General features: G+C 39.7%; 1 protein-coding gene across 1 annotated transcript; it reads right to left on the bottom strand.

Annotated features, from left to right (window-relative positions):
• Window positions 1–782: 782 nt before the first annotated feature.
• Window positions 783–24772, bottom strand: csk (C-terminal Src kinase). The gene is made up of 13 exons (XM_022241697.2): window positions 24603–24772; window positions 21497–21581; window positions 17081–17197; window positions 15601–15701; window positions 14870–15089; window positions 14092–14194; window positions 13801–13866; window positions 13109–13211; window positions 9499–9592; window positions 7986–8059; window positions 7573–7768; window positions 6793–6879; window positions 783–6431 (listed from the first exon to the last, which is right to left on the bottom strand). The coding sequence occupies exons 2-13, from the start codon at window positions 21503–21505 to the stop codon at window positions 6258–6260; spliced, it is 1344 nt and encodes a 447-aa protein (XP_022097389.1). The 5' UTR covers window positions 21506–21581; window positions 24603–24772; the 3' UTR covers window positions 783–6257.
• Window positions 24773–24965: the final 193 nt, after the last annotated feature.

Below are 24965 nucleotides of genomic sequence, written 5' to 3'. Positions count from 1 at the left end.
AGGTGAAAATGAACAAATGATTTGAGTAAAATCAAAGATTGTTCCTTCAGATAGGCCGCTATACACGGACCAATAGCGGTAAATAAACCGATCGTTTCAACCTGTTGTGGCAGGTCCATTACGACGAACACGGTGATAAATTACTAACAAAGAGTTGATTCGCTCTTATCGTTAATCATTCTGTTTCAGAGCTGTCTATTTTGCTCGCCCTCCCTTCTCCTATCAAACGCGAACGCCAGTCTCCTTCATGACTTAAGGTGGAATTCCCAAATTGAGCAGCAGAGATAATACTGAACACGTGAACCCTGTAACTTGACAGTTAACTTGGGTTTTCATTAATTAACAAAGCGCGGGGTACGAGTTTTAGGGATGGGTATAGATATGCCCTTTCTGATTCTGAAAAGTATACGTGTCTACATATAACTACTTTTGGGCGCGACTGGTTGACCCTCAGAATCACTCTATCGCGTTGCGCCATCGGTCGATTCCGTAAGAAATCTCACCTTCTTGAAACAATCTACAACCACAGCAGAAAGAACGACGGATCGTGCCGCAGAATTCGACAGAGTGCCCAAATCGCCCCATTGCCACTCAAAACAATAGTACTCAGTTTTATTCCACGGTGAGCCATCAGTGCCAACATGATGGGCGGGGAACAGTGGTGAAGGGGGGAGGGTATATTCAAATAATTCCTGCATTTAGCTTCTAGTCACAATCAATCCAAGAGGAAAACCTTCTTAAACTCAAAATACTATAATCAGGCAATATCGAGACGACAAACCTTTACATATACAATAAACTTTTTTATTGTTATTTTACACATAAAACACATGAGTGCACTTTCATGCAAACTCTTAAAGTAGTCAAAGCCGCTCGGTATAAAATTCTCAAGTTAAACTAAACTAACTGGTTTGGACATTTGGTTGCAAGCAATACCAATTAAGTACATATACATATACATGATGATCGCTGTCTTTTCTTGCAAAACGCAAGCCTCTCCAAATCCGCGCGGTAATCTAGTACCTCGCTGGATTTAGTGTGACAGGTCGCAATTTACCATAAGTATAATCAGCCGTGTGACGGCTAGAATTCGTGCGGAGATTGCATCAAATAAAAACCGGTCTAAAGACAGATGGGACTCGGCGATAAAACGGGTCATTTTAATCGACGATGCTGCGTGGTATGGAGGCCAAGCAAATTTGGGACTTAAGTCCGTAAACGGGCAGAGTTCATTTTTTTCTTCCGAGCCCAAAGTTTGGATGTACAAGCAGGTTGAATTGTGCACTGCATTATTATCCCCGGCAAACACTGGCGATGTAAAAAAACAGACCTGGCGCCACTAGAAGCGATAGACTTAAACGACAGTTGGTCAGTACATAATCAACAGCACTCAGGACATATGGTAGGATGCGTGTGTGCGTAATGTTCCGGTTTGCTAAGACACTGATTGCGCTTGTCAATGGTATGACATTTGCTGTGTTTTACGACAGCAAGAATGAAACGACAAAATGTCCTTTGAGCAGATGCTTCGTGAGACAGTTTTTGGCGATTCACCCCTGTGTTTCTTTTACTGAAGCGAACGAATTTTCAGTCTGCGCGAAAAGAGGTGCGCAGTGGAATGTGTTTATTTTTTTGTCACAATTATATCGTAAACAAAACGCTAGCTTATCTTCACGCGGACGAAAACGACGATCTCGAAAGAAATGAGGTTTTGAAATTTGACCAGAGGAGCCACGAAAGGCCCTCGAAGCTTGGGTATTTTTCAATAAATGCTGTCAGGCGAGACTGGATTTACTGTAAGTATGAGCGCGGCTGTCAGACGCCAAGTGATTTCTAAACACAGAACCGAATAACGGCAATATCTCATCTACCTCCATCAAACAGGCAGACCACATTTCAGGGAAAGATTTTGGAAAAGAGAAAAAAAACCGTACAGACCTCGGTATTAAAGGATATAGTCAGGAATTAATCTTACTTATAAACATCTACATGCTCGCGTTGGTTTAAATTCTGCGACTGCTGAGTTCCTCACACTTAAAGGGCCACTACAAACTTCTGTCACAGAGAAACACCACACACTCAATGCCTCCGCACAGCTAGAAAATTGGAAAGACAAAGAAACCCAATGTGGTTCTAAAGAAAGTGAAGTGATTTGAAGTTCTTTCCACATAAAGACCATCTGGCTTTACTTACAGTTACAAGTAATGATATCGCTCTAAAGTAAACATGTGAAAAACAGACTAGGAAAATATATCCTATGTTGGAAAAACATCCGAATGAGTGTAAGACAAAGGGGACCCTGCTCGATAATACCAAACATCTTCATCAAGTGACTGACTCCCCGAGGCAAGTAAGCGTCCAATATATGCATAAAAGAAATGACACTGGTTAATAAAGTCTTCAACTAGCATTCAGTTTGCATACAACAATTAAGAGGCCGTTCCCTGTGGTCTATACACATGTAATTCAATTAGTCACATGAAAATTATGGAAGCTACCAAAAAGAACTACCCACCATCAACCTGCAGTCTACTTTTCCAGCCTCAACATGTCATGTTATTAAGAGTAAAATACTGCATAGCATTTAAATTCATCAAAGAGGTTGAGTCCAGGTTAAGCTGAAAGAGTTTGCATGGAAACAGCAGGGATAACATCGTACCAGCACGAACTTGTATTGACACAGTTCTTGACAGCCTCGTTTCGCCCCTAAAAGAGAGGGTGATTCTAAAAGAAAGGGTGGTTCTCTTTTTAATCAACAGGCTGTTTCTTTGTTTATAATAATAGTTATTCATTCACGGATCTTTATACAGGATGGCGGCGACGGTTTTGACGATTTGTCTTTGTTATACAATCCCTAAATCATGAAAGCCCCTCTTACGAAAATCTTGCGATCAAAAACATTATTGGGCCGGACAATACCCACACGGCTCAAACGTGCCAAAGTACATGCATACACAAATTACGGCAAACTAACTCCCCATCAGAGACCTTCATGATTGAAAACACGGTTGCAAGGGACGTGCACGCAAGTGAAATGTGTGCAAGCACAACGCATGTGTGAACTGCACACGTATAACTACACACGCATTAAAGTGGTCCATACCACTGACGCTTGCCTTAGATTTCCGGGTAAAAAAGTTCCACAGATTTGAACGTGAAGAAGGGAAAGTCATGAACAAACCAGAAAAACTACAAGAACTATAACACACGACAAGTTTGAAACACCCAGGGTCACTTCCAATTATACTGCTTCGAATAGAACTAAAATGGCATTACAAAAGGAGTATCTCTGACATTCTAAACTTGGGTATTAGATTGTTGGAAGTAAAACATTAAAACTAGGGAATGACTTGTGAAGTTACATAATCATATAAGGTTGTGGGGTACAGTGGCCCTACCTAGGCTAAATGATTTCTCATGTTATCTATATACATCTATTTGACAATCAAGACTCGAAATGAGAGCCTAGGACATCTATCTGTTAAGACAATTTCAGGCTTTTCAGTTAAGGAAACCAATCTGGTTATCTGCTTCAGGGACCATCAAGCGAGATCCCGAACACTACTGTAAAAAAACAAAACAAAAAAAGAAACAAACCAAAAACACACAAAACATATGCACTGCTTGTGCAATGCACATGTAAGTCAATAAATATCTCTCAAAAGCTACATAAAACTGGGCATGACGACCAGGCCCCATAATAAATTATAATATAATTTTGGTTTGTATGCATCATTACACTGACTAGGAGATGTACTAACTTAATGGACACTGTTTCTGCATTACACGTCCCCTGATACTGAACTGGCATTCCCTGTCTTCATATATTTAATCAAACACAGTTGAAATAAAAACAGCTACAACATTTGTTTAACAACAGCAAAGCTTGGTACCTGAGAAGGCACACATCCACGTTTGGGTTGGGTACAAAAAGTGGTATTCACAATTGTGTCAATGTGACTTTTGGTGATAAATAGAGAGTCTCCCTATTCAACAACGTTTAACTTAACCGAGGGAATAAATATGTGCTTGGATGGCCAAGCACATTTGTATTCCCATTCATAAATACCTTTTAAATCGGAGTGTCAAAGAAGTCAATATATGACAGATTTCCTACAATTTGGTTTGAGAATTTACTTTCATTTTCCCGAACCCCCCCCCCCATTTTATGGTATATTCCAAGGCATGTGCAAGTTGTCCAAAAGAATCTCCTTATATGGACTTGACGAGCGTGTGGCAAGCCTCATGTACAAAGACTCTTGACCGATCAGGATTGGTTAAACTGTCTCGTATCCAAGTGCCATCGCGTGATTTATGCAGCAGGCCTTATCACATCTCAGCGGGCATTATCAAATGTTAATACACAGTCAAGTTGCACGTTGTTGAAAAGGGAGAGTGTCGGAGGTATTTATAAATCAAGTTAACTCACAAAAGGCTTATTTCCATTGGTGGAAAGGAACAGGCAAATGTTGGCAATTGGGTAGTGTTTGCAACATTCCATTCAGAATGATGATTGTTCCACTAGGGTACCCCTTTTTAATTCTATAGTTTTCATTTCTGAACAATCCCGTTTTTGGCTCCCAACTGAAGAAAAAACTGCAAACGTTCTGTGATGGCATATGCCACATAAAAATTTTTCCATTTTGTGTAATTTATATCCAAGAAGCTTAAGATGGGTTTATGTGTTACTTCAATAAATATCATAAAAAGAGTTTTTATGTTAACTCAGAACGAGCCAATCAGTCATTGAACACTGCATCATTTATTAGCCTTATGTGTTCATCGTGTATTTTTTTTACGTAAGATTTTATTTCTTTTGGTGATTGACCAACTCCAGGACCAGAAAGATGTGAACCACAGAATTAAACTGAGACGCACTTTTGGAATGTATATCCCCCCCCCTCCCAGAAAAGTTGGAAGCACCAGTGGTCCCAAATAGAAAAAACTGCCCAAATAGAAACAACTGCCAAAATGCAGTGCCATGGTCTGACGTAAAGAGAACATTCTAAATCCACAATAATTTCTCTTGCACACATTTTTCACCTGCGAATTTGTTCAGAATAGATTTAGGCCTTTTGTAGAATAAATAAGGTTTCCATTTGTGCGGTTTCAAGAATGAGTTTATTCAGTAACACATGGAAACTTCCATTTCTGCATTTCTAAGACACAGAGCAAAATCATTCTTGCTACCGCACTCGTAAGTGATCGTTATTGTATACCGGTCACCTGAAATATTTCACCATTCAGAGTCAAACTTCACACTCTGGCATATTAAAGCGCCCAGGAAGGCACTTTGACGGACATTACTTGATGAGGAAGGCCAACTTTCAAATAGGTGTGTGCATTCATGCAATGCAAAAGGCAAGATCCAATAGACTTTTACATGCTGGTCAAATTTGACTGCCTTGGAACATTTTGCCAAATTCAGCACCTGAGAAATCTTTGATTCATTTGTGATTAAGCCTGTACTCGTAAGTTGATGTTCGACATGTATCCAAAATTCCTTACCAAGCATAAATTTTTGCTCTATCTGCATTAAAGACATCAAATTTGGATGATCAAAGTGGTCTCCTTCACTTTCAGTAAAGTGAAATAGAGACTTTAAAACATCAATCAAGCTCATATTTAGATGCAAAACCACTGATAAATACAATAACTGATGTTTATTTTGGACTGGCCTTGTGTGGAGGCACTACGCTTGGTTCTCAATGTGATGATCCAAAAGCAAAGTTCCTACTAAGTCAGAATTCTTTAAAGCACATTGTTGTAAGTATCACTTTAATAAAAGTGTTGTAGATCACGTACCAAATTCGTGCGCATAGTCAATCAAGCTGGTACTCAAATAACATACTGAACAGTCGGTAATCCCATGTTTGAGGTTCTCGGTCCCACTGTCCTTGAGTGCTCACTATTTCCCAAAGAGCTTGGAGAATCTGGGCACCATACTCATCCTGCACTCACACATGTCAACTCAATTTGGTACTCACAAATATGAAATTGACTCATTCAAAACTCATTTGTAAGCAGTCACTTTGTTTTTCATTGAGTACTGGCCTTCACTGGCCAAAGCCAATTTGAAAATTTGCTCCTGCTGCAAAAATTCCACTGACAGATGTAACTCATCTTTCCATACTCACACTCATAAGTCATCTTTTCTGCTCTCCTGTCTCTACCCTCTAGTACTCGATTACAACACTTTTTCAGTGAGCTTTTGAGAGACTAGCTGTGCGTGCCTACTCCCCTCTATTCAAGGCCTGCTAGAGGGTTCTCATCATGCCGCTCAGCTGGCTGTGTATATATTCAAATGATGGTCTCTTCCTCGGGTCAATATCCCAGCACTGCTGCATGATCTTATAGATACTGTCTGGGCAGCTCTCTGGGGCCGTCATGCGATATCCATTCTCTATATGCTCTACAACAACAGTCAGGTTCTGGGGGGAAAACCCAAAAAAAACCCAGCCATTTTTAAGTTGTTGACTACCTTTGCTTTGGAAATTGCTCAGAATGCTGCTGGAGACAATGCTGTAGACAGCTGTGGCGGTTGTGGAATGTTCTCCTTGCAATAAATTTCAATCTGCAATTGTCAGTGTTTGGTCTTGTCCATTCTCAACAATTTCCATATTTCTTATTTGCTCAACTAAATCAATTTTTTCATTAATCCCAGTTGTCACAAAACATTTTAAACTTGATATTAAATCCAGAAATGACATTTACGAAGGGAATCAGCTTATACAAATGTTGAGCTTGTGTTGTATGACATTATGAACATACATGCTGTGATCCAATACTCACAAGTTTAGGATAGGGAAGCTTCCCAAATGAGTACAGTTCCCAAATGAGAATGCCAAAACTCCATACATCTGACTTGACAGAGAATAGCTGTAAGGCAAGAAATAAATGTGGAATAAAATAAAAACAAACACAGAGAAAATTATCAAAAATGATGGAAAGACCTTTGAGGTGTGAATATCAACTAAACAAGAAATCACTGCTACTTTTGTCTGTAAGCACTGTACTGTAGAAGAACCCTCATGTGACTCCTGAAATGCAACACTATGAACAATGTGATGTCATTCTCAGGGACATACATTTAAGTCACAGACTATTAAGCAAACTTGATTCAATACAAATGTTCACATGGCCTACTACTTCAAAACTTTTTATGAAACTTGAAAATGTCTTACTGGCATCCCTCCATTATATGGACTTTGTTTTAAATAACTAAACAACTAGATCATCAGCAACAATATGGATCCAAACTTGCATGGTCTGAAGTCAGTTTGGAAGATCTTAGAATGCTACGTGATCAAAATGAGTATTATTTGTGTGAATGTAAAACGGTGCACACTCTACTATTCTGGACTACGTCACAGAGGCAGAGGCCAACCATGAGCTGAGCAGATGCCCCCTGAAAGGAGACAGGAGTACTGTCAAAGAAATCAAGCCCATTAGGGAAGACAAAGATGAATGAAAGGAACTCAAAGATCGACATAGATCCCTATCTCTGCAAAAGTTAAGTAATGCAGCTACTTATCATGCCTCTTTGATGTGGCTGACATTAACACAACTCACGTTCTTTCGGAGGGCTTCTGGCGCTGTCCATTTGATTGGAAATTTGATTCCCTGCTGGGTGATGGCGGCATCTTTCGAGAGGCCAAAATCTGCGACCTTGGCAATGTCCCTCTCTGAGATGAGAACGTTTCGCGCCGCCAAGTCGCGGTGGACAATGTTCTGGCTCTCCAGGTAGGCCATGGCCGAGGCAACATCACTAGGAAGGGAATAAAAAAATGTGAAAAGCAAAAAACAAAATAAAAATCAGTGAATGTGGGAAAAAAAAACCAGTGGCATAACTTGGGTGATTTCTTTTGTGGGGGAGGCGGGACTCATGGGTGCACACATTTTTTCAAAGGGATGCAGTGGCTTAGGTACAAGATTTTTTTCTTTAATTATCAAGCCTACATGTATGTTATCAATGGAAAACTCACCCGGCGAATTTGAGTAGCTGTGGCTGCTTGATTACTGTCCTTCCCCGAGACCTCAGATAATCTACCAAGTTCCCCTTTAAAAATACGAGAAATACAAGTACTTCATATGGCCTTTCACAGCATGTGTATCCACGAGAAAGAATTCAATTACTTATCTGTGTTAGAAAACTTCTCCAGCTTAAAATGTAAATGTATACTTTTCTTTTTCAATTTCACAAATTGTCACATCAGATTCTAAAATTGTAAAAACAATTCCCCAAATGGTTTACATGTAATCCAGTTTCCAGCATTCCAGACACATTCAACAGAGTAACCAAACATATGGATTTCTGATAACTATTATTCAGATATCACTCCTGCTGGCTCGGAACGGACATCATGTTTTCAATATGTCCTACATTAAACTTAATTTCAGAAAGGCAAAACTGACTGAATGGTAAGGGAAAACAAAGTCTAAATGTTGGCTGCACCACGGCATGTCAATACATAAGAGGAGTCTAGAGTAATGGCGCATGCACTGGATTTGTTCAAACAGATAGATCTCTCTAAGTCAACACTCCACATGTACCGGGGTAATTAGGCAGAACAACAAGCAGTCAATCTTCATTGTCTACCCACTTATTAAATGTCAATGTCTTTGAGGTATGTTTGCCAAAGTGAGAAACGTGCAAAGGGACTGCCTAGCACATGAATGGCCAAATCATACGGTGATAAGGAATGTGTGCATAATGCTGTATGGTGAGCCACCTATTTTGTTATAATATAAAAATTATTGGCAAACCAAACAACACAAAAACTAGAAGGGAGAAATACTCCACTGAAATGCTCTACAGATCAATTTTTCGAATTCCTATTTGATCGTCTAAATGCAGCCTGCTCAATGAAAATGAGTAATGAGTCTCCAGGATCACTTCTGAGTTATGTACATGTAGGCCTTTAAAAGAACCTTTTACTGTGGAAATCAATAGTACCGAGGATTCTCACTCACACAGTGACCATTTTCATCAAGATGCCAAAATTAGTAATACATCAACATAAAAAAAGCTCAGCTTGCTCTTTTTAATGCAATCTGGAACAAACTTACTGAAAAATGCAAGGCTTATCACTCATTTTCACAAAGCGGGTTACAAATGGTTCTTTCATTACTTCTAAGTTCATGAGGAGACTAAGAATGGATTCTCATTCAAGCAAAAACTCAAGTGTCCCTGTCACATCTGAAATATGATATTTGTAAGTTCAGAATACATTTTCTAATTTCCAAGAGTGATTAATTAATGCAAATTACCTGCCAAACAAATAGTAACAGTTTGAAATCAATTCCAGTGATATTTCCACGTCAATAACAAAGGTCAGATGTAACAGGGACACAAAAGGTCACATTTGGGCTCCTAATTTCTGGAATTACCCACATGTAGTAGTCTCCTATATAATTTCTTTCTCTCAATCGCATGGTCAAATCATTTAGTTTGAACATTGAGAATAATGACTGAACATCAAAATCAATCTTTCTTACCTTTTCCATAAATTCTAAGACTATTAACAAGGGACTCTGCCCACTTGGCAACACAACTCCCATTAACTGTACAAGGTTTGGGTGTCTGAGTTTCCTAGAATAAAAGCAAGAATGAATAAAAATTCAGAAATAAACTTCATGGTTCAAATTCATGCCACAAAGATTGGGTAATTAGGGGTGCAGAAATCCAATTGCATGTATATTTTTGCTTCCATTACCCACGGCATTCTCCAACACTATATGCAGTGAGTTTTTAAAACATAACACTGTGTTTCTACGGGGCTAACACAGGGAAAAAAACAACACCTGCCACATTGTTCCATAAATTCAAACGATTTCCAAATATTGGCAAACTTGGTTGCCAGCGACTACTATCACAGTTTGATTAAAGGGCTTCTCTTCTACGTCTTCAAATTTTACTAGTATTGCATAATTCTCTTTCTTTGTATTAAGGGATCCAGTTTATATTGTATAAACTGCCTTCCTGTGGAGATCCTGACCGGAAATGTTATTGGAGTTATTAGCCTCACATACAGTACCACTTGACTTCTGGTTTATCCTTTTGTCATTACATTTTATAGACTGTTAATCCATTGAGTGCCCAATGGGAAGAGGAATTGAATTGATGGTTGGTATGCAAGTCCATGGGTAAACTACAGCATCAGCAAGACTTCTTAAATAGTTCTTCAATAGGGCTGGGTATAAAAGACTGCTTAGGGCCTTGGCTCCTCACTTGGAAGCAAGACTGCAGGGTGGACACTTTACATCAGGGCATTTGCGCCCTTTATTTTTACCCATTCATGAGGGAGTTGTAGGTTCTTAGAACCGAGATGTGCAAAATTAGTGTATTTAGGAAGAGTCCCTCAGAGTTAGTCGGCTGTTGTCACAGTTATCTTTGCCTCCTTATCACCACAAATGATTCCAACATGTTCTAGGTCAGGTTATTCACTGTAACCTGTAAGTATCATTTTATTGTGATAATATGAAATTAAAATGGTATTTGTAACCGTGATATCCTGTACAGTTTATGCAGCAAAAGCTGCACTGCTGGTAATAATTTAAAATTTGATTTACAACCAGGGTTTTAATGAGGGTTTGAAGTCGGGCATGGCAGACCCTCAGCACTGAGAGACGACCCAAGAGGCTGAATCAGTGTCAGCCAGAACAGCAGGATCGTCATCCAGCTCACCGATGAGGAGGGAATGCCCGAGACGCCAGGCACCACTCTGCGGACTACGCATCGGTGCTTTATCATCTCAACCCAGGCAGCTCACTTCCCCAGCGGAACCAATGAACTGCTGATTTGGGCCCGATTTCTTTGACGATTTGTAATGTAAATGTATTAATTGAATGTAATTTAGATTTGTTAATTGGTTTGGTATGATAATGAAGCAAATTAGATGAAGTGTTGAGATTCACAGGTTATTTGTCCATCTTTCTTTTGTCTGGTTTGTCTGAATAGAGTCTGATCGGAAGTACAAATTTCTGGGGTTCTCTCGGGGGAATCCTGTGACAACTACAAATACAGCAAAATATTAAAATTTCACTATTCACACAGCAGTGGTCATCAATATCCTTCTCTTTGGCTGTTTTGCTACTGTCATTCATATGAATTTTGAATGTGTACATATGTGTGTAAGTCAAACAGGCACACAGGTACATGTATGTGTACTTGACACAAGATTCTTGGAGTTTTTATTGAATTAAATCTGTTGTTTCACTTTCCACACAAAAGCTGTGATGCTACATGTAGCTCTCAACCCCTTTTTTTTCATATTGGCGTGCAAAACAAAAGTTCCTTAATAAACACTGAAAAATGATAAATGTTGGTTTCCTCAATTTCCTGCCTCAAATTCTATCAATAACAAAGCAACAACCTGGACCTGGACTGAAAATAGTGTACATGTAAAGTGTAGAAAGATCAAAAATGAAATGTCTCATGGAAAGAGGCCCACGTAGATTGGGCAGTTGCCGTCACGTTTGCTTCCTTTACCTGTGCATGAAAAAAGGAAGCAGCGTGATATCATTTTCAGTTTCACTAAAACAGGAAATGAACTCATGCTGCGGCAGGGTTCAAATTTTATTCGTTTTTTCGTGTTCCATTTAACTGGGCATTACACTATGAAAAAAAGAACTCCCACTGCAAGATATCTTGCGACTCGTCACTCCACCAAACAGGTGTGGAAAAACTTTTCTGTAATATGACTGAGGAAACCGGGAGACACAAATGGCACAAATTTCAAGCATTTGTTTGCTCTCTATTGCTGTGTGTTTTCTGGGCAAAAATGACACCTGATCTACAATAAGGAACTGGACGTGTGAAAAAAGTTTGTTTTAACAACAGAAATAGCCATGGCATGAAATGGTTTGTCATTTCCCTGCATTGTGATTTGTGTGTAACACTGTTGATTTTTGCTAAAGCCATGAAACTTTCCCAGAAAACATGAAACTACACCGCCACAAACCAAGGGCGAAGTATTTTTTTAGCAATTTTAACCCTCCTTGGACTGCATTTGATACAAAAACTATCAAATGACCGAATGACAGAATTACAATTTGGATACTTTTCGTCATGCTATCTGTTTCAAAATGTTGGAGGCCTAAATTCCAAATATTTGACATCAAACTCAGCACAGGTCGCAAACCTACTCTGAATACACAGACCTGAGCTTGCCTTGACAGAAAAATACTCGAGGAACAAAATCATTTATGCTTGAGTTCAGCTCAAGCAAGGATGAATGGCTCAGCCCCCAAAAGTAGTTCCGCTTCCCATTACAACGGTATCTGGAAACTGGGTAACCTTGTTGGTAGATGTCAGAAATTTTTGTTTTTGCACTTTGGGCCAATACTAATTTCGTATACTACTATGTTAAAAATATCAACAGCAAGACAGGTTGAGTGGCAGTTGATTCTAATGACATCACTGTTTTAAACATGTTCAAGGGTAGTTACATGCATGTATACATCTGTTGAACCCTTCTGAACCACATACAAAATCAAATTGATACACTTTCTTTTTATTTCCAACTTAAAATTCTGAAAATCTCTCCCCAGATGAAGACTTTAGGGTTGGACCATCAGAACAGGGTAGGTTGGGAAATGGGAAGCATTTCTGGTTATGTTAAACTAGTGGTTTATACTGGCTGAAGTACGAACAACTCGAGTCCGTGTCTGACCGTGTGATTATTCTGTTTACACAAATAACAGCAATTGTGTGTACGTACATGATATAAATACAGGGAAAAAGATAATCGATGACTCGCGGTGTCGTGTTGAATAATAATTTACATTATTATTCAATTCTGAAGGTAACAAAAGGGACTGAAACATAAACTAACATGGAGTGTGGCCTCTCTGCACAATGCTATGGCAAAGTGCTGCTGATAACCAGCTGCAAATCACAGTGCAAATAGTCACAGTAGCTGGTTCTGATTGGCCAAGTAGACTAGTCCAATCATCGTTGACTAGATTGTGTTCGATTAAAGTTACTCAAACAGTGCTTAACTACATGTATGGTCATTGATGGAACTTGTCGACAGGTTTGGGGGGGCAGGGGTGGTGACGGGGAGGGAGGGGGGTCACATTTGGAACACCGCGCCGCTGTACTTACGTCATGACGGAGGCTTCAGCAAGGAATGTTTGGGCTGCTTTGCTGTCATCTTTCAGCTGCTTGATTGCGACTTTTCTCCCCATGTAGTTACCTTTCCTTACGTCTAAAACAAATCCCCCCAAAATTCAAAGTTATCATTTACACATATGGAGGTGCCAATCAATAACTTAAACATGGACACCAGTGTGGCACCACTGGATTAGCTGAAGGATATGTCCATGAATGAGCACTTGTTTCAACAGCCAAGTCAGCTTACAGTCCAAAGTTGTTCCTTTAAACATAATGAAGTAGGGGACAAAACCACGAAAAATGTAACCCTGACCACATCAATCCCTCCAGGACATTTTATTCAGAATAATCAAGATATTTATTTCATTCACTGAAGTTCTCACTTCAACTGCAAAATTGTTTTATTTTGAAAACAAAAATGAGTTTTCTTTAAACCATATTCCACCAAAATATGAAGCTAATTCAAGCATTCTATGAAGCTTAAAGATGCCAACAATTTGGATAATTTAGTAAGAACCTGCTCGTCCTTGCATTCTTTGTAACTAAATCCCGAGTGAAACTATAGCTTCTTGTATCAGTTAGAAACAAAAAGAGAAAATAAACTTAACCAAAACAAAGTGACAGTCAACACAACACACACAGAAACAGAAATAAAACAGAGCAAAAGCAAAATCTAGACTTACCGCCAAAGTTTCCCTTGCCGATAAGATCACCAAGTTGGATGTTTTTCCTATTAATGGCCCAGCCAGCTGAAAAATCAATAAGGAAAAACAGCGTTACGTACATTATGTCTTTGTCACAACTCCCTGTTACTTGCGACTGGTCTTGCGTCTGGTCTTGTGACTGGTCTTGTGTCAAGTCTGGTGACTGGTTTTGTACCTTATCTTATGTCTGGGCTTGTGTCTAGTCTTGATGTATCTTGTCCTGTGTCTAGTCTTGTGTTAATCGTGATTACAATACTGATTTCTACTCACATTGCACAAAATCATCTGAGTTAATGGAGAAGTTGAGTTCCCCCTTCTTTGCCAAGGCTACTATTAGCCTCGAACAAAGACCATCACTGTCCTCCTCGTAGTGCTGCCAAAGGAAATACATGTAAACAAAAAAACAGCTGACACAAACTTTGATTTGGTCTGGAGGTCATCAATTTATGCCATAATTTTCACAAGTGTCCAAGTCATACGCTGGGGAGGGGTTAGTGGAGTGCATATTGAAAATTTACAGTTTAATAAAAAATGACATCAAAAAACTTTTGTCTCTTTGTAATATCAAATGGGAAAAGTGTACATTTTGTACACTCTTAGAAATAAGAAAATGAATGACACCTCATAAATTGGTTCCTCAATCTATAGACTGTATCTGTAACTTTATATATTCAGAGTAATGTGTTTACATAAGGGTGAAAAGGGCAACCCCAGTGTGTCGATGTATATTTCATGTGCGCATGTAAAAATATGGATTTCAATTATTTCTATTCTAAATACTTGCAAACAATATTTCCATTACTTACTTAACTTACTTCCAAAAGCCAATAACTAAAGAATTAAAAAGGAAAGTATAGACGGAATGGCAGCAAGTTAAATTCAATCTACAACAATGCCACAGCCACGTCTGGTAGTTTAAATTCTACCCTTTCTAAACAGCCACTGCCTGGTCCATTCTCAGCTGTGCAGTCAGTAGCACGGGACCCCAATTTGTCACCCTCAAGACCCAGCAAGCGCGGTGAACTCGAGCTGCCTGCCCGTACCGTACCTCAACTAATTTGGTCAGATTCTCAAAGTATCTCTCCTCGTCGATGGTGAGTTTGTTATTGTCGTACAGGATGTGGTAATGCTCGACGTGACCCATCCAGCCCACGCACAGGGTGTAGTCGCCGGGGAAGTTGGTGCTCTCTCGGACCAGGAACAGTCCGTCGGTACAGGGCTGCAGGAGTTCCTCTGCCTTCTCCCGACTTATTTTACCATGGAACCACCTAACAGTTTACAAGTAGAAAAACATTGACACAATGTGTAGAATCAGCTACCGGATAGAGGCGGACTGGTGGGTACCCTAAATAAAAAAACTGAGCAAACAATCTTGAGCTCAGGAACTGAAATTACAACTTATTTGAACAAAAAGAAAACTACGTGTGCTATTAGCACAAGAAGAGCGCGCATAAGGCTCTTAGAATTCTTGACTGGAAGAGTACTGTTCTGAAAAAAACAGGGGCAATGATTAAAGGAGTAGATAAATTAAAACAAAGAGATTATAAATGTGTCCTCTTTTTTGTGCACAGTATGGGTCATCAAAGCCATCAATTAAGAATTTAGAATTTAGCCTAGCTGCAAAACTTGTACAATTTCAAATCTTTTCAAAATACAAAAAAGAGCAACACTCCCTCCCATCAAATCCCATCTCCTTTTCAAATGCCAGTAATGTACCTGTGGCACCAAGACTCATGTGGCATGAGTACCGTACGGTAACTGACTGACGTGAAGACTTACGGCATGAATTGTCGTTTGACGCCTTCCCTCTTCTGTACGTAGTTAGCTGGTATCATGCCCTCCTGGCCTTTCTCATTCCTTGCGCGGTACCAGTTGGGGTCCTGTTTTGGCAGACAGCGAGGAAAGCTACGTCACTGTAGGTTTGGAGTACAAGCACCCCCTCATTGTTGACAAAGAGCCAGGCTGAACTGACCAATATCGATCCACGACCATTTGTCAATGAGTGGTTGATTTGGCCTGGTAACCTGTGCATAAAATGTAACCTGGGCAGTGGGCACCAGGCAAAATTGTCCAGCAGTTGGCAAATGGTCCCTGATTCCAGTTGGCCATTCTTGCCACACAGGCTCCTTTTTGCATGTATGTTTTAACAAGTGACTTGGCTGGCGCTGCATTGAAGGCAAAATTTCTTTGGTGAGAAAATTTTTGGACAAGATTGTGGGGAGTTATGTTTGTCCCCTGAACATTGTTATCCCCCATAATAACTTTTAATAAAACAGGTTTCTGGTGCCCACAATTATCAGTACCAACTAAACACATTGTGAAATTGCACCCTTTCTTGTTCAGGTAAAAAGCCTTAGACAGAGTATTCTGAAGTCACACAACAAAGTTCACCAAAATGCAGCAAGGCCATTTATGCACTGTATGGCTCCCACCCAACTCTGTTTATGTGTCATTCAACACCAACACTATCTGGAGAAGGCATGCTTAGTACTATTCTGAACAAGTTTCTACTGCTGTTGGGTGCTAACAATTAAGAAAACTGGTGGAAAAGGCAGCACAGACAATTGAACAAGCAGAGGAATGCAACTAGGAATTCAGAAAAATGGGGAAATTACGAACAGGACTTGATTTTGTACAGCGTTTTATAATTTGTAATGGCTTACATGTATGTGAGAAACTAAAAAACAAGGAAATTGAGCTGATCCAAGGAAAAGTTGCCTGCCTGCCGGTATGAGTCAGTCATGTTTATTCATGTTCTGCCACAACACACAACAGAGGGACCCATTTCCTACGGAAAAGGCCCTCTTGTAAGTTTGCTAATGAGTCAGGCATGTTTATTCATGTTCCGCCACAACACACAACAGAGGGACCCATTTCCTATGGAAAAGGCCCTCTTGTAAGTTTGCTAATGAGTCAGGCATGTTTATTCATGTTCCCCCACAACACACAACAGAGGGACCCATTTCCTATGGAAAAGGCCCTCTTGTAAGTTTGCTAATGAGTCAGGCATGTTTATTCATGTTCCCCCACAACACACAACAGAGGGACCCATTTCCTATGGAAAAGGCCCTCTTGTAAGTTTGATTTGAGTATGTTGAAAATTATCTAAATTCTTGCTTTTTTTTCACACAGAATTTTGAACAATGCTGCATCTCACATTAAAATCCAGGATTACTTTGCAATAACATACATGTAGTCATGTAGTTGCTGATTTGATTAAAGAAGGGTGACGCATTGACAAGGAAAAGTGGATACTGACTTTTGTGGCTTTGGTGATGAAGACAATTTCCCCCTTCTTGAAAGACAGGTCATCTGCCGTGGAACCCTCAAAGTTGAACTTGGCCAAACATTCGGTGCCTGGGGACCACTTTTCCTGCTATTAAAGGTACGAGAAGACACATGAACCCACAGATGGTCAAAAAATGAATGAGACTGTATGAAATACATGTACTACAGATGCTGCTCTGACAGAGTGTACTGTCTAAAACGTTGAGTACCCTCTGGTTCTTTGAAAGGGGATGGGCCATGTAGGGTTAAATTGACTTTACAGTTGTTGCCCCACGAGAGTGGAACAAGCTGAATAGAACCCTTAGGGAAGCCGAGTCTGTCAGTGAATTTAAATCCGGATTAAAGACTCATCTTTTTAAGCAAGCGTTTTTTTAATCTAATAGTCCAAATTCCCTTTTTGAGGTAGGCATATTTTACAGATTTTTGGATTTTAAAACTTTTTATAGTTTTTATTGTTTACAATAATTTGTTTTACTATTTTTATTGTTTTTAGTGTAATTGTATTGTAGTTTTAACCAGTGTCTTAACTTTTTGGAAAGCGCCCTGGAGCACGATTTTATCATGGACGGGCGCTATATAAATACTAACTTATTATTATTATTATTATAATAGTTTGGTTGTCGATCCTCCGGGTCGCCGCCATGCCCGTGGCCAGCAGTGTATTCTGGTTCAAACTGACAAGGCAATATTTCTTGTGCCTGATCAGCTCCTTCGATGTCATTTTCTTCATCAAATAAATAAGACGAACATGACAACTGATCACTCTCATGATCGGAAAAAGCATCAACGCTGGAATTATCGTCGCTTGATTCTGACATGATTGCACACGTTAACGCTAATGCTACTACATTACGTACATGTCGATGCATTGTTGTGTAACAGTAAACAGTTGGCAGATAAAGGACTCCGTCCTTTGACGTCATGATTCTTGGGAATTTCTTTAGACAACTTTCTGTACCCGACGGATGTTTAGCTTTTGCTCCCAGAAGGGAGTGAAATAGGGTCGTGAAAACTACAATTTTTAACATATTTCCGCGTATTTCGAAATTATGCCGACGTGTTTTCTTGTTATATATCATGTGTTTGTTTTATGTGTTGATGCATGTTTTACAAGAAATCTTCCCAGCATGGCTCGTCCCCTTTAAGAACCACTCAGAAAGGGATGTCCTTATATGGTGCTACCACAAACCTCTCTAACTTACATTAGATGTTGGTCATGGTCATACCGATGATACCGGTACCAAACAGCCAAATTACAAATTTTCATTGGTGGTGTTTCACTATGGTACATGCACCTGTAAATTCAGCGTTGGGGTTTCTTGTCCTTTGTTCTGTCCAGGGCAACTGTGTTGATTTACAAAATTGAATGTACCATTCTACTTTCTGACCAATTTAAAGCATTGTTAATTACAGTAAGCCCTTTTGGGCAAGTTAAAATACCAAACAACGAAACCTCTCCTTAGTTTTCGCCTTTATTTGTCCATTATCCATACCAGTATACCCCCCCCGGTACGTGTACATGTCAATTTGGTACTTTGAAACTCTTCAAAACGGTTCATGTTGTGGTTAATTCCAGGAAAAAAGGACAATTCTGAAAGTAGGAAACTTCATGCAATCTTCTCAACTGCAAATGCATCAAATCAAAGACCTTCCATTTAAGAGTCACCAACACACAATCACAATGTGCATACCGTACATGTACATGTATGTACTGGTAATCTTGTCCATTTCTCTGGGTACACATGTATGTACATACCGGTATACTGTACATGGATAATATGTACATGGCATGCTCTTCATAAAATGGACCAAAATGTAACTTCGGCTGTCATTTTTCAAAACCTCTAAAAGAGTGACTTTGTTCATGTAAAATACAAATTAGCACCTTCAGATTTATAAAAATGATTATATGGGGATAATTAGGCATAATATGTACTTACATGTATGGTGGACATTTGGTTGGCTACCAGTGCAAATCAAATGGAGTTGAATTCATTTTAAGTTTTACATCAAAGTGTTTACATCAGAGGACTTGATTTAAAAACTTCTCTCAACAAGAAGGAGAATTCAGTCTATTTTTCGACTGATATGTGTCCCTCAAAATTGCTAAGTTCGAGACTTTAATTAATTAACTCCAATTAAGTTGAAAGGTTGACATGGTCATCATTGTTCCAGATATCAGCCATGACTTCCCTCATTACATCAAACATTGGAAATTAATTCAACTGCTGTTCACCTCAGGAATAATGAACCCCCAAAGTTGAACATTATCTAATGGTCCATATTTTGAGGAACCTGCCACATGTACAATGTACATCTGGTATACAGGAAATTCAAGTTTTGAACACAGAAAATACAGAAATCAATTCCACTGAAAGTAAAAGATGTTCTACATGTACATTTCCATTATCTACATGAACAACATGTACAATGTCTTTACACATCCTGTTTCACACGACACAGTCCTTGTTTTGAAATTAATGATTCCAGACTATGCATCCTGTTGTCCACACTATGATTCTGCTGATAAAAACCCACACTTTGCTTTACTGGAAAATACTATTTACCACATCAAAACCTATCTGTAAAAAATTCTGATGCCTTGAAAATAATTTTGAAAACAAAATTGTACATGTACATACCCATAAAGTGTAATCAAGTATGCTACGCGAACATGAACATGTACAATGTACATGTAAATGACAGCACAAGTTGAACACAAAACCTCCACCATAAATCTGCAATGACACAAACTCTACAAGATATAGGCAATGCCTTTCCAGCATGAACGACAGAAGATGCAATTCAAAAGTGCATGTATGCATCCTGGTTTACAGCACTCATCCCAGAAATTACCACAATTCAAATAGCAAACGTCAAAGCACTTCATCAGTTCATGCCCAATATTCTTTCCTCCCTTTAAACTTCCACTTCACAGTGGATATTTTTAGCCAGGAGGTGGGTCTCTCAGAAAAGCGATTAATCATGGACAGGTGGATTACATGTCAAGGATGTACTCCTAAACATTCTACACGTTTTTTTCTTCCTACTGGACTGTGTGTGTAGCATGCTGAATCATCTTACGCAGACACAACGGTAAATCACAGCATGGATAATTACGTCTGGAATGACAACCAACCGATGGCTGAGAAATTCAGAAGACATTGTTTTGGCCAGGAACATCGGGAGGCATTGGAGGCAATTGCCTTGATGCCTCCGATCTCTGTCTTGATGCCCACTGAAATGTTCCCATAGACAAGTTGATTATCTAACACAAGTGCCCTTTGTGAAGAAGAAACTACATGTACCTTGGCTCTTCAAGAACAAAGTTCCCACCCTATGATTTGGGCACTGCTCAAATTTGCTTTACCCTAACTTTCCTGGCTTCAAATTCATAGAGCTGGTAAACACAAAAAACCTGCTAAGCACATTTCAAGCAAACACCGTATCAGCTGGGAACCAGTCAATATAGAATGCATGGCATTGTGGCTGGTAACCCACTTTTGCTTGGCAAATACATGTATTTTCTAAACCTTGCATATTTCCATACTTCTCAAGTGTGCAATATACATGTACATATAGGGTCCTGCCTTTTCCTCCAAAGTCAAAGTTTTGACTGGACTGGGTAACCCTGTGCAGTGTACATGTGCTTAACCTTTGTAGGGCCAAATGAAGGACATGTACAGGGACATGTACCCCCTGAAGAAAGATGACGATAAGGGAAAATCCCAGGATTCTAAACAATCAGTTGTCATGGGCCCCAAACCACTCAGTGATTGAGACACTTTTATGTTGAAGATCAATGGGTTATTTCCTGATGAATAGGCCTATACAGTGTATTTTAATACTTTCTCCAAATTAAAGAATGAAAGATTTCTTCCTTCAAACCTTCACTGCGTGTTTTATTATTATTATTTTTTTTGGCTGGGAACCTTTTCAAATCCTCTAAAAGTCTCCTTGAAAAGGAACATCAACAAGTTTAAATCTCCCTGAAATCTGCAGAACCCTCCAATGCCCTGTTGTATGAGAGTAGCATTTTGAAAGGACTTTCAAAAAGGAAGGATGATGGGCTTGGTTCTGGTGTGCCCTATATGTATGTAATGCCTATTCTAAATCCCCAATCAAGGTAATGAAACCTTGACCGACAGTGGAAGCAGAAGATCTGTACCATGCTTAGCTTTCAAAACTGGGTTGTCAGTACCTGGACAACGTCAGCTGACACGTGATATCTCTACCTTTCCTCTTACCGTGCTTGTTGAGTCAGCAGCTCCACACCTGTGCCTACCTTCATCTAGTACCAAGTTCAACCAAGGACAATTAATTAACCACTGATGGTGGTTGAATGTTTCCTGATCAAACATTTCCCTGAATGTTACTCATCGCTTACCTGAGCCATGCTGCAGGCTGATCTGTGACTAACAGGTGACTATGTGCAGATTGCTTTGAGTTTCACAGTTTACCAAGGAGCTAATCTAGAGACAAAAAGTCAGGAAAAAAAAGTAAGACATGAGTGGTTCCCACTGGGTTATCAAGTGCTGGTCACGATAAATTTAGTATCTCCTAAACTCTGCCCTGCATGTACATATCGGTACATGTACATGTGCACTGATCGATGACGAAGTACATGTACACTCGTACATTTTGTACAGGTACATATTGCATTATTTTTGGGATAACACACATGTTGAAACGCAGGCATTGTGGGCACCAACACGTTATGTGGACTTAAAGTTTTACCCCCAGAACTAGGTCTCGGCTTTGTTAACAGATGTACATAATTGCCCCCTCAATGTGGCAGTGGCCTGAGAACCAGGCACACGTATTCTGATGAAACCTGTTCATCAGTGACACAAGTACATATAAAATACAATGGGGTGAAAGAGTCTTAAGAGGGAAGCTATTTTTAAAAGAAAAGATGAAGTCTGTGGACACACTTTTATCTTGAAATCTTGAAAGCCAGGCTTAAACAACTTACATGTAATGCTGAACATACTTTTTGTGTGTTGATAAAATAAGCTCAGCTTAATGGAACAAACGTCAAAGACTCTGCCATTCAAAACAAAGCAAAGCTTCAAAGGTCAACTGTCCTTTAGAGTCTCTAAATGTCCTGATGATATTACATGTAGGGTGTTTACAACAGTGCACAGAATGAAGGCCGATGTGGTTGTGTAAATGGTCATCACATATGTCATAAGCCAGGGAAATGACAGACGTATGAGTTACATTCGTTCACAAGAAAGTGAAAGGAAGATACATAAGTCCATGTATGTTAAATCTCTGGAAGGTTTCGAACAACGGTTACAAAACTCTGCCTTTTCAAAACAGAGATAGAGCCCTAATTGCACTCATTGTGCTTATGATGGCAGTTTATGCCAATGTAAGCACCTACAGTGTATGACCTTCATTCTATCCCACCATGCATTGTGGTAAACAATATTTTGCATCATCAGTAAGTGGGGCGACTCTTGTCATCAGTACAGCCATCTCTTACACTGAGGAAAATGCAACAGGAATAAAATGGCTCTTCTTGCAAGTATTTTCTTATGCGATATGAACAAAAACCTGTAAAGTGTTTAAGCTGGTACAAGAAAACATGTTGCACCTCTGTCCATCAACATTCAGGTACACGTCCATTTTCACCGTGGAAATGGCTACTAAACTGGTATCCGTCCTCAATATCTCAAGGCAGTTCTAATGGAACCAGCAGTGTTATGTTGGATGTATTGTACTGGTATGTGGCAGACCTTCTTAGTTGATCAATACAGCCTATGTGCTACCATTTTTGGTACTGATGATGTACATGTAGCTATGGGCCATAACATCACAGGTTTGAATCCTTGTGGCGGAGTATTTTTCCTTTCATACCAGTGTCAATGTGCTATATACAGTGCAGTTACAATTTATTTTTTTAAGTCATAGTTCTGTTTACTCTACATATGGTATATTCAACAGCAGTACACGTAGGGCCTATAGTCAGAATTCCTAAAGAATGATGCAGGTTCTGCCTAGTCATGCTAACGTCTGTGACCGTATAGCCGCCAGGTCCCTCATTTTGCTACTCACTGTGAAAACCAATCTGATTTGACGAAATGAAGAACCTGGCAACCGTGTGGTCAGAGAGGTCAGTCTTCCAAGTTCCATTTTTCCTTCTTGGAAATCCACCTTGAATACTGTCAGTGTTTTAGTACACGTATGACGTAGATTGTGCAGGCGTACAGTCATGACAGTTTCCTATTACACAGATTTTTAAAAGAGGGTTCAGATTAACTTCTTTTTAAAGTGTTCACAGAGAAAGTCACCTTGCCATGCTTGCCCAATCCATTTCACCCCATCCCATCCTATCCCTCCCCACCTCTGCCCCATTCACAGATCAGCCCAAACACTGCACAGACTTGCTTTCGTTGTACCGTACTGTGTCATGCATGCTGTAAAAAAGTAAACCACGGTGAACATGGGACATTGGGCCTACGTGCGGAAAGAGTTCCATGTACAGAGGCCACTTGATGACACCCTGTGCATAAACCCTGAGACTGGTCGGAAAATTTCAAAGAGTTTTCTGTAAGCCTTATTGCTAATAGTTTCTGGATGAGTGATTTTACACACAGGTAGAAAGGCATTGTGGGATGGAAAAAGGAGCAAACACTGCTCCCTTTTCCTTCCCACAACGCCTTTCTATCACTATGCAAAATCACCCATGCTGTATTAGCAATTTCCCTCCTAAACTGAACTTTTCTGGACATGTTTTGCTTTCTGGCAGCTAACTGGCTTTGAGTTATACATGTAGGTCACTGTATTGGTAATAATTACTGGCGTCCATATAGAACTCTTCCCCTACATAGTACAACTACAAGGCCCCAACCAGCCAACCAAAAGAGTTCCATATAGGCCTACTGTACATGTACATTGTACAGACAAATTATAACAGCCGTCAGAAAGTGATAAAATATCCTAAAAGTGAAATTTAGCTAAGAAAGTTCTGAAGCATTTACTAAGAATAGTAAGATTAAACTCTAAGGAAGGTTTTTTCAGACATGTCTCATAGATTTGCAAAGGGGCATCGACTCAAGTGTTGTCCGTAGGCCTACATGTACATGATGTATGGAACTCTTCCTACACGTCCATTGAAAGCCAAAATTGCAGCGTTCTTTATCAATTCATCGATCATGCACCCTCCTGTAACAAGTTAACACAGTTTTATATTTGAGACTACTGACAAACAGATACTTGTAAAATGGTGTAGGCCTTTAGGCTTTTTAGGTAATGAGTTGTAAACGAGACGGGGTCGTCTAAAGCATGTCTTAATATCCAAGCACTGAATAATGACCTGCACGCAAAGTGCTGTCACACTCATAGACATCATGTCAGATCGTCATGGATCGTGGCTAAAGGTAGCCCCACTAGTGTGGCACGGACTCTCACTCCCGGGAGTGAGAGTCCGTGCCACACTAGTGGGGCTAGGCTAAAGGCTGCAGTAAAATAATCACAAGACAAACCTTTTTCAGCACGACGAAAGGCTCCAATCCTATCAGACATCAAGAATACATTTTCGGAGCAAGGAGTTCAGAAAAGGATAAAATTCAAGAGTAAACTCATCAGCTTATGTCCTCAACTCCGCGCCATGTTTCTTTTTGCTGTATGAACTTCCGCTTCCATAATTGGAGAAAAGAGCTTCAAATTCACACACACGAATATCCTTTTGCTTTCGACGACTGTTTCCTGAACTTTGCAAAAAAAGTGACAAGCCCAGCCTGCAGCGATAGTCGATTAATTCATCGAACTATTTTTGTCCTTTTAATTAAACGACCCTTTAAGTTTGATACTTTTGTGTCTGGACTCTTATAAACTTTCACTGCCGC

The sequence above is a fragment of the Acanthaster planci genome, linkage group LG05, assembly GCF_054643075.1.
Source record: "Acanthaster planci isolate LZ-2023a linkage group LG05, COTS_SCS, whole genome shotgun sequence".
Classification (NCBI taxonomy): Eukaryota; Metazoa; Echinodermata; class Asteroidea; order Valvatida; family Acanthasteridae; genus Acanthaster; species Acanthaster planci.
This window is presented reverse-complemented; position numbering and strand designations above follow the sequence as displayed.

Coding starts and splice junctions, on each gene's coding strand:
- csk (XM_022241697.2), bottom strand. Junction 15,090..15,600: donor GTCAAACGACAATTCATGCC/GTAAGTCTTCAC, acceptor GTAAACTGTTAG/GTGGTTCCATGGTAAAATAA. Junction 13,867..14,091: donor CTCAGATGATTTTGTGCAAT/GTGAGTAGAAAT, acceptor TTGATTTTTCAG/CTGGCTGGGCCATTAATAGG.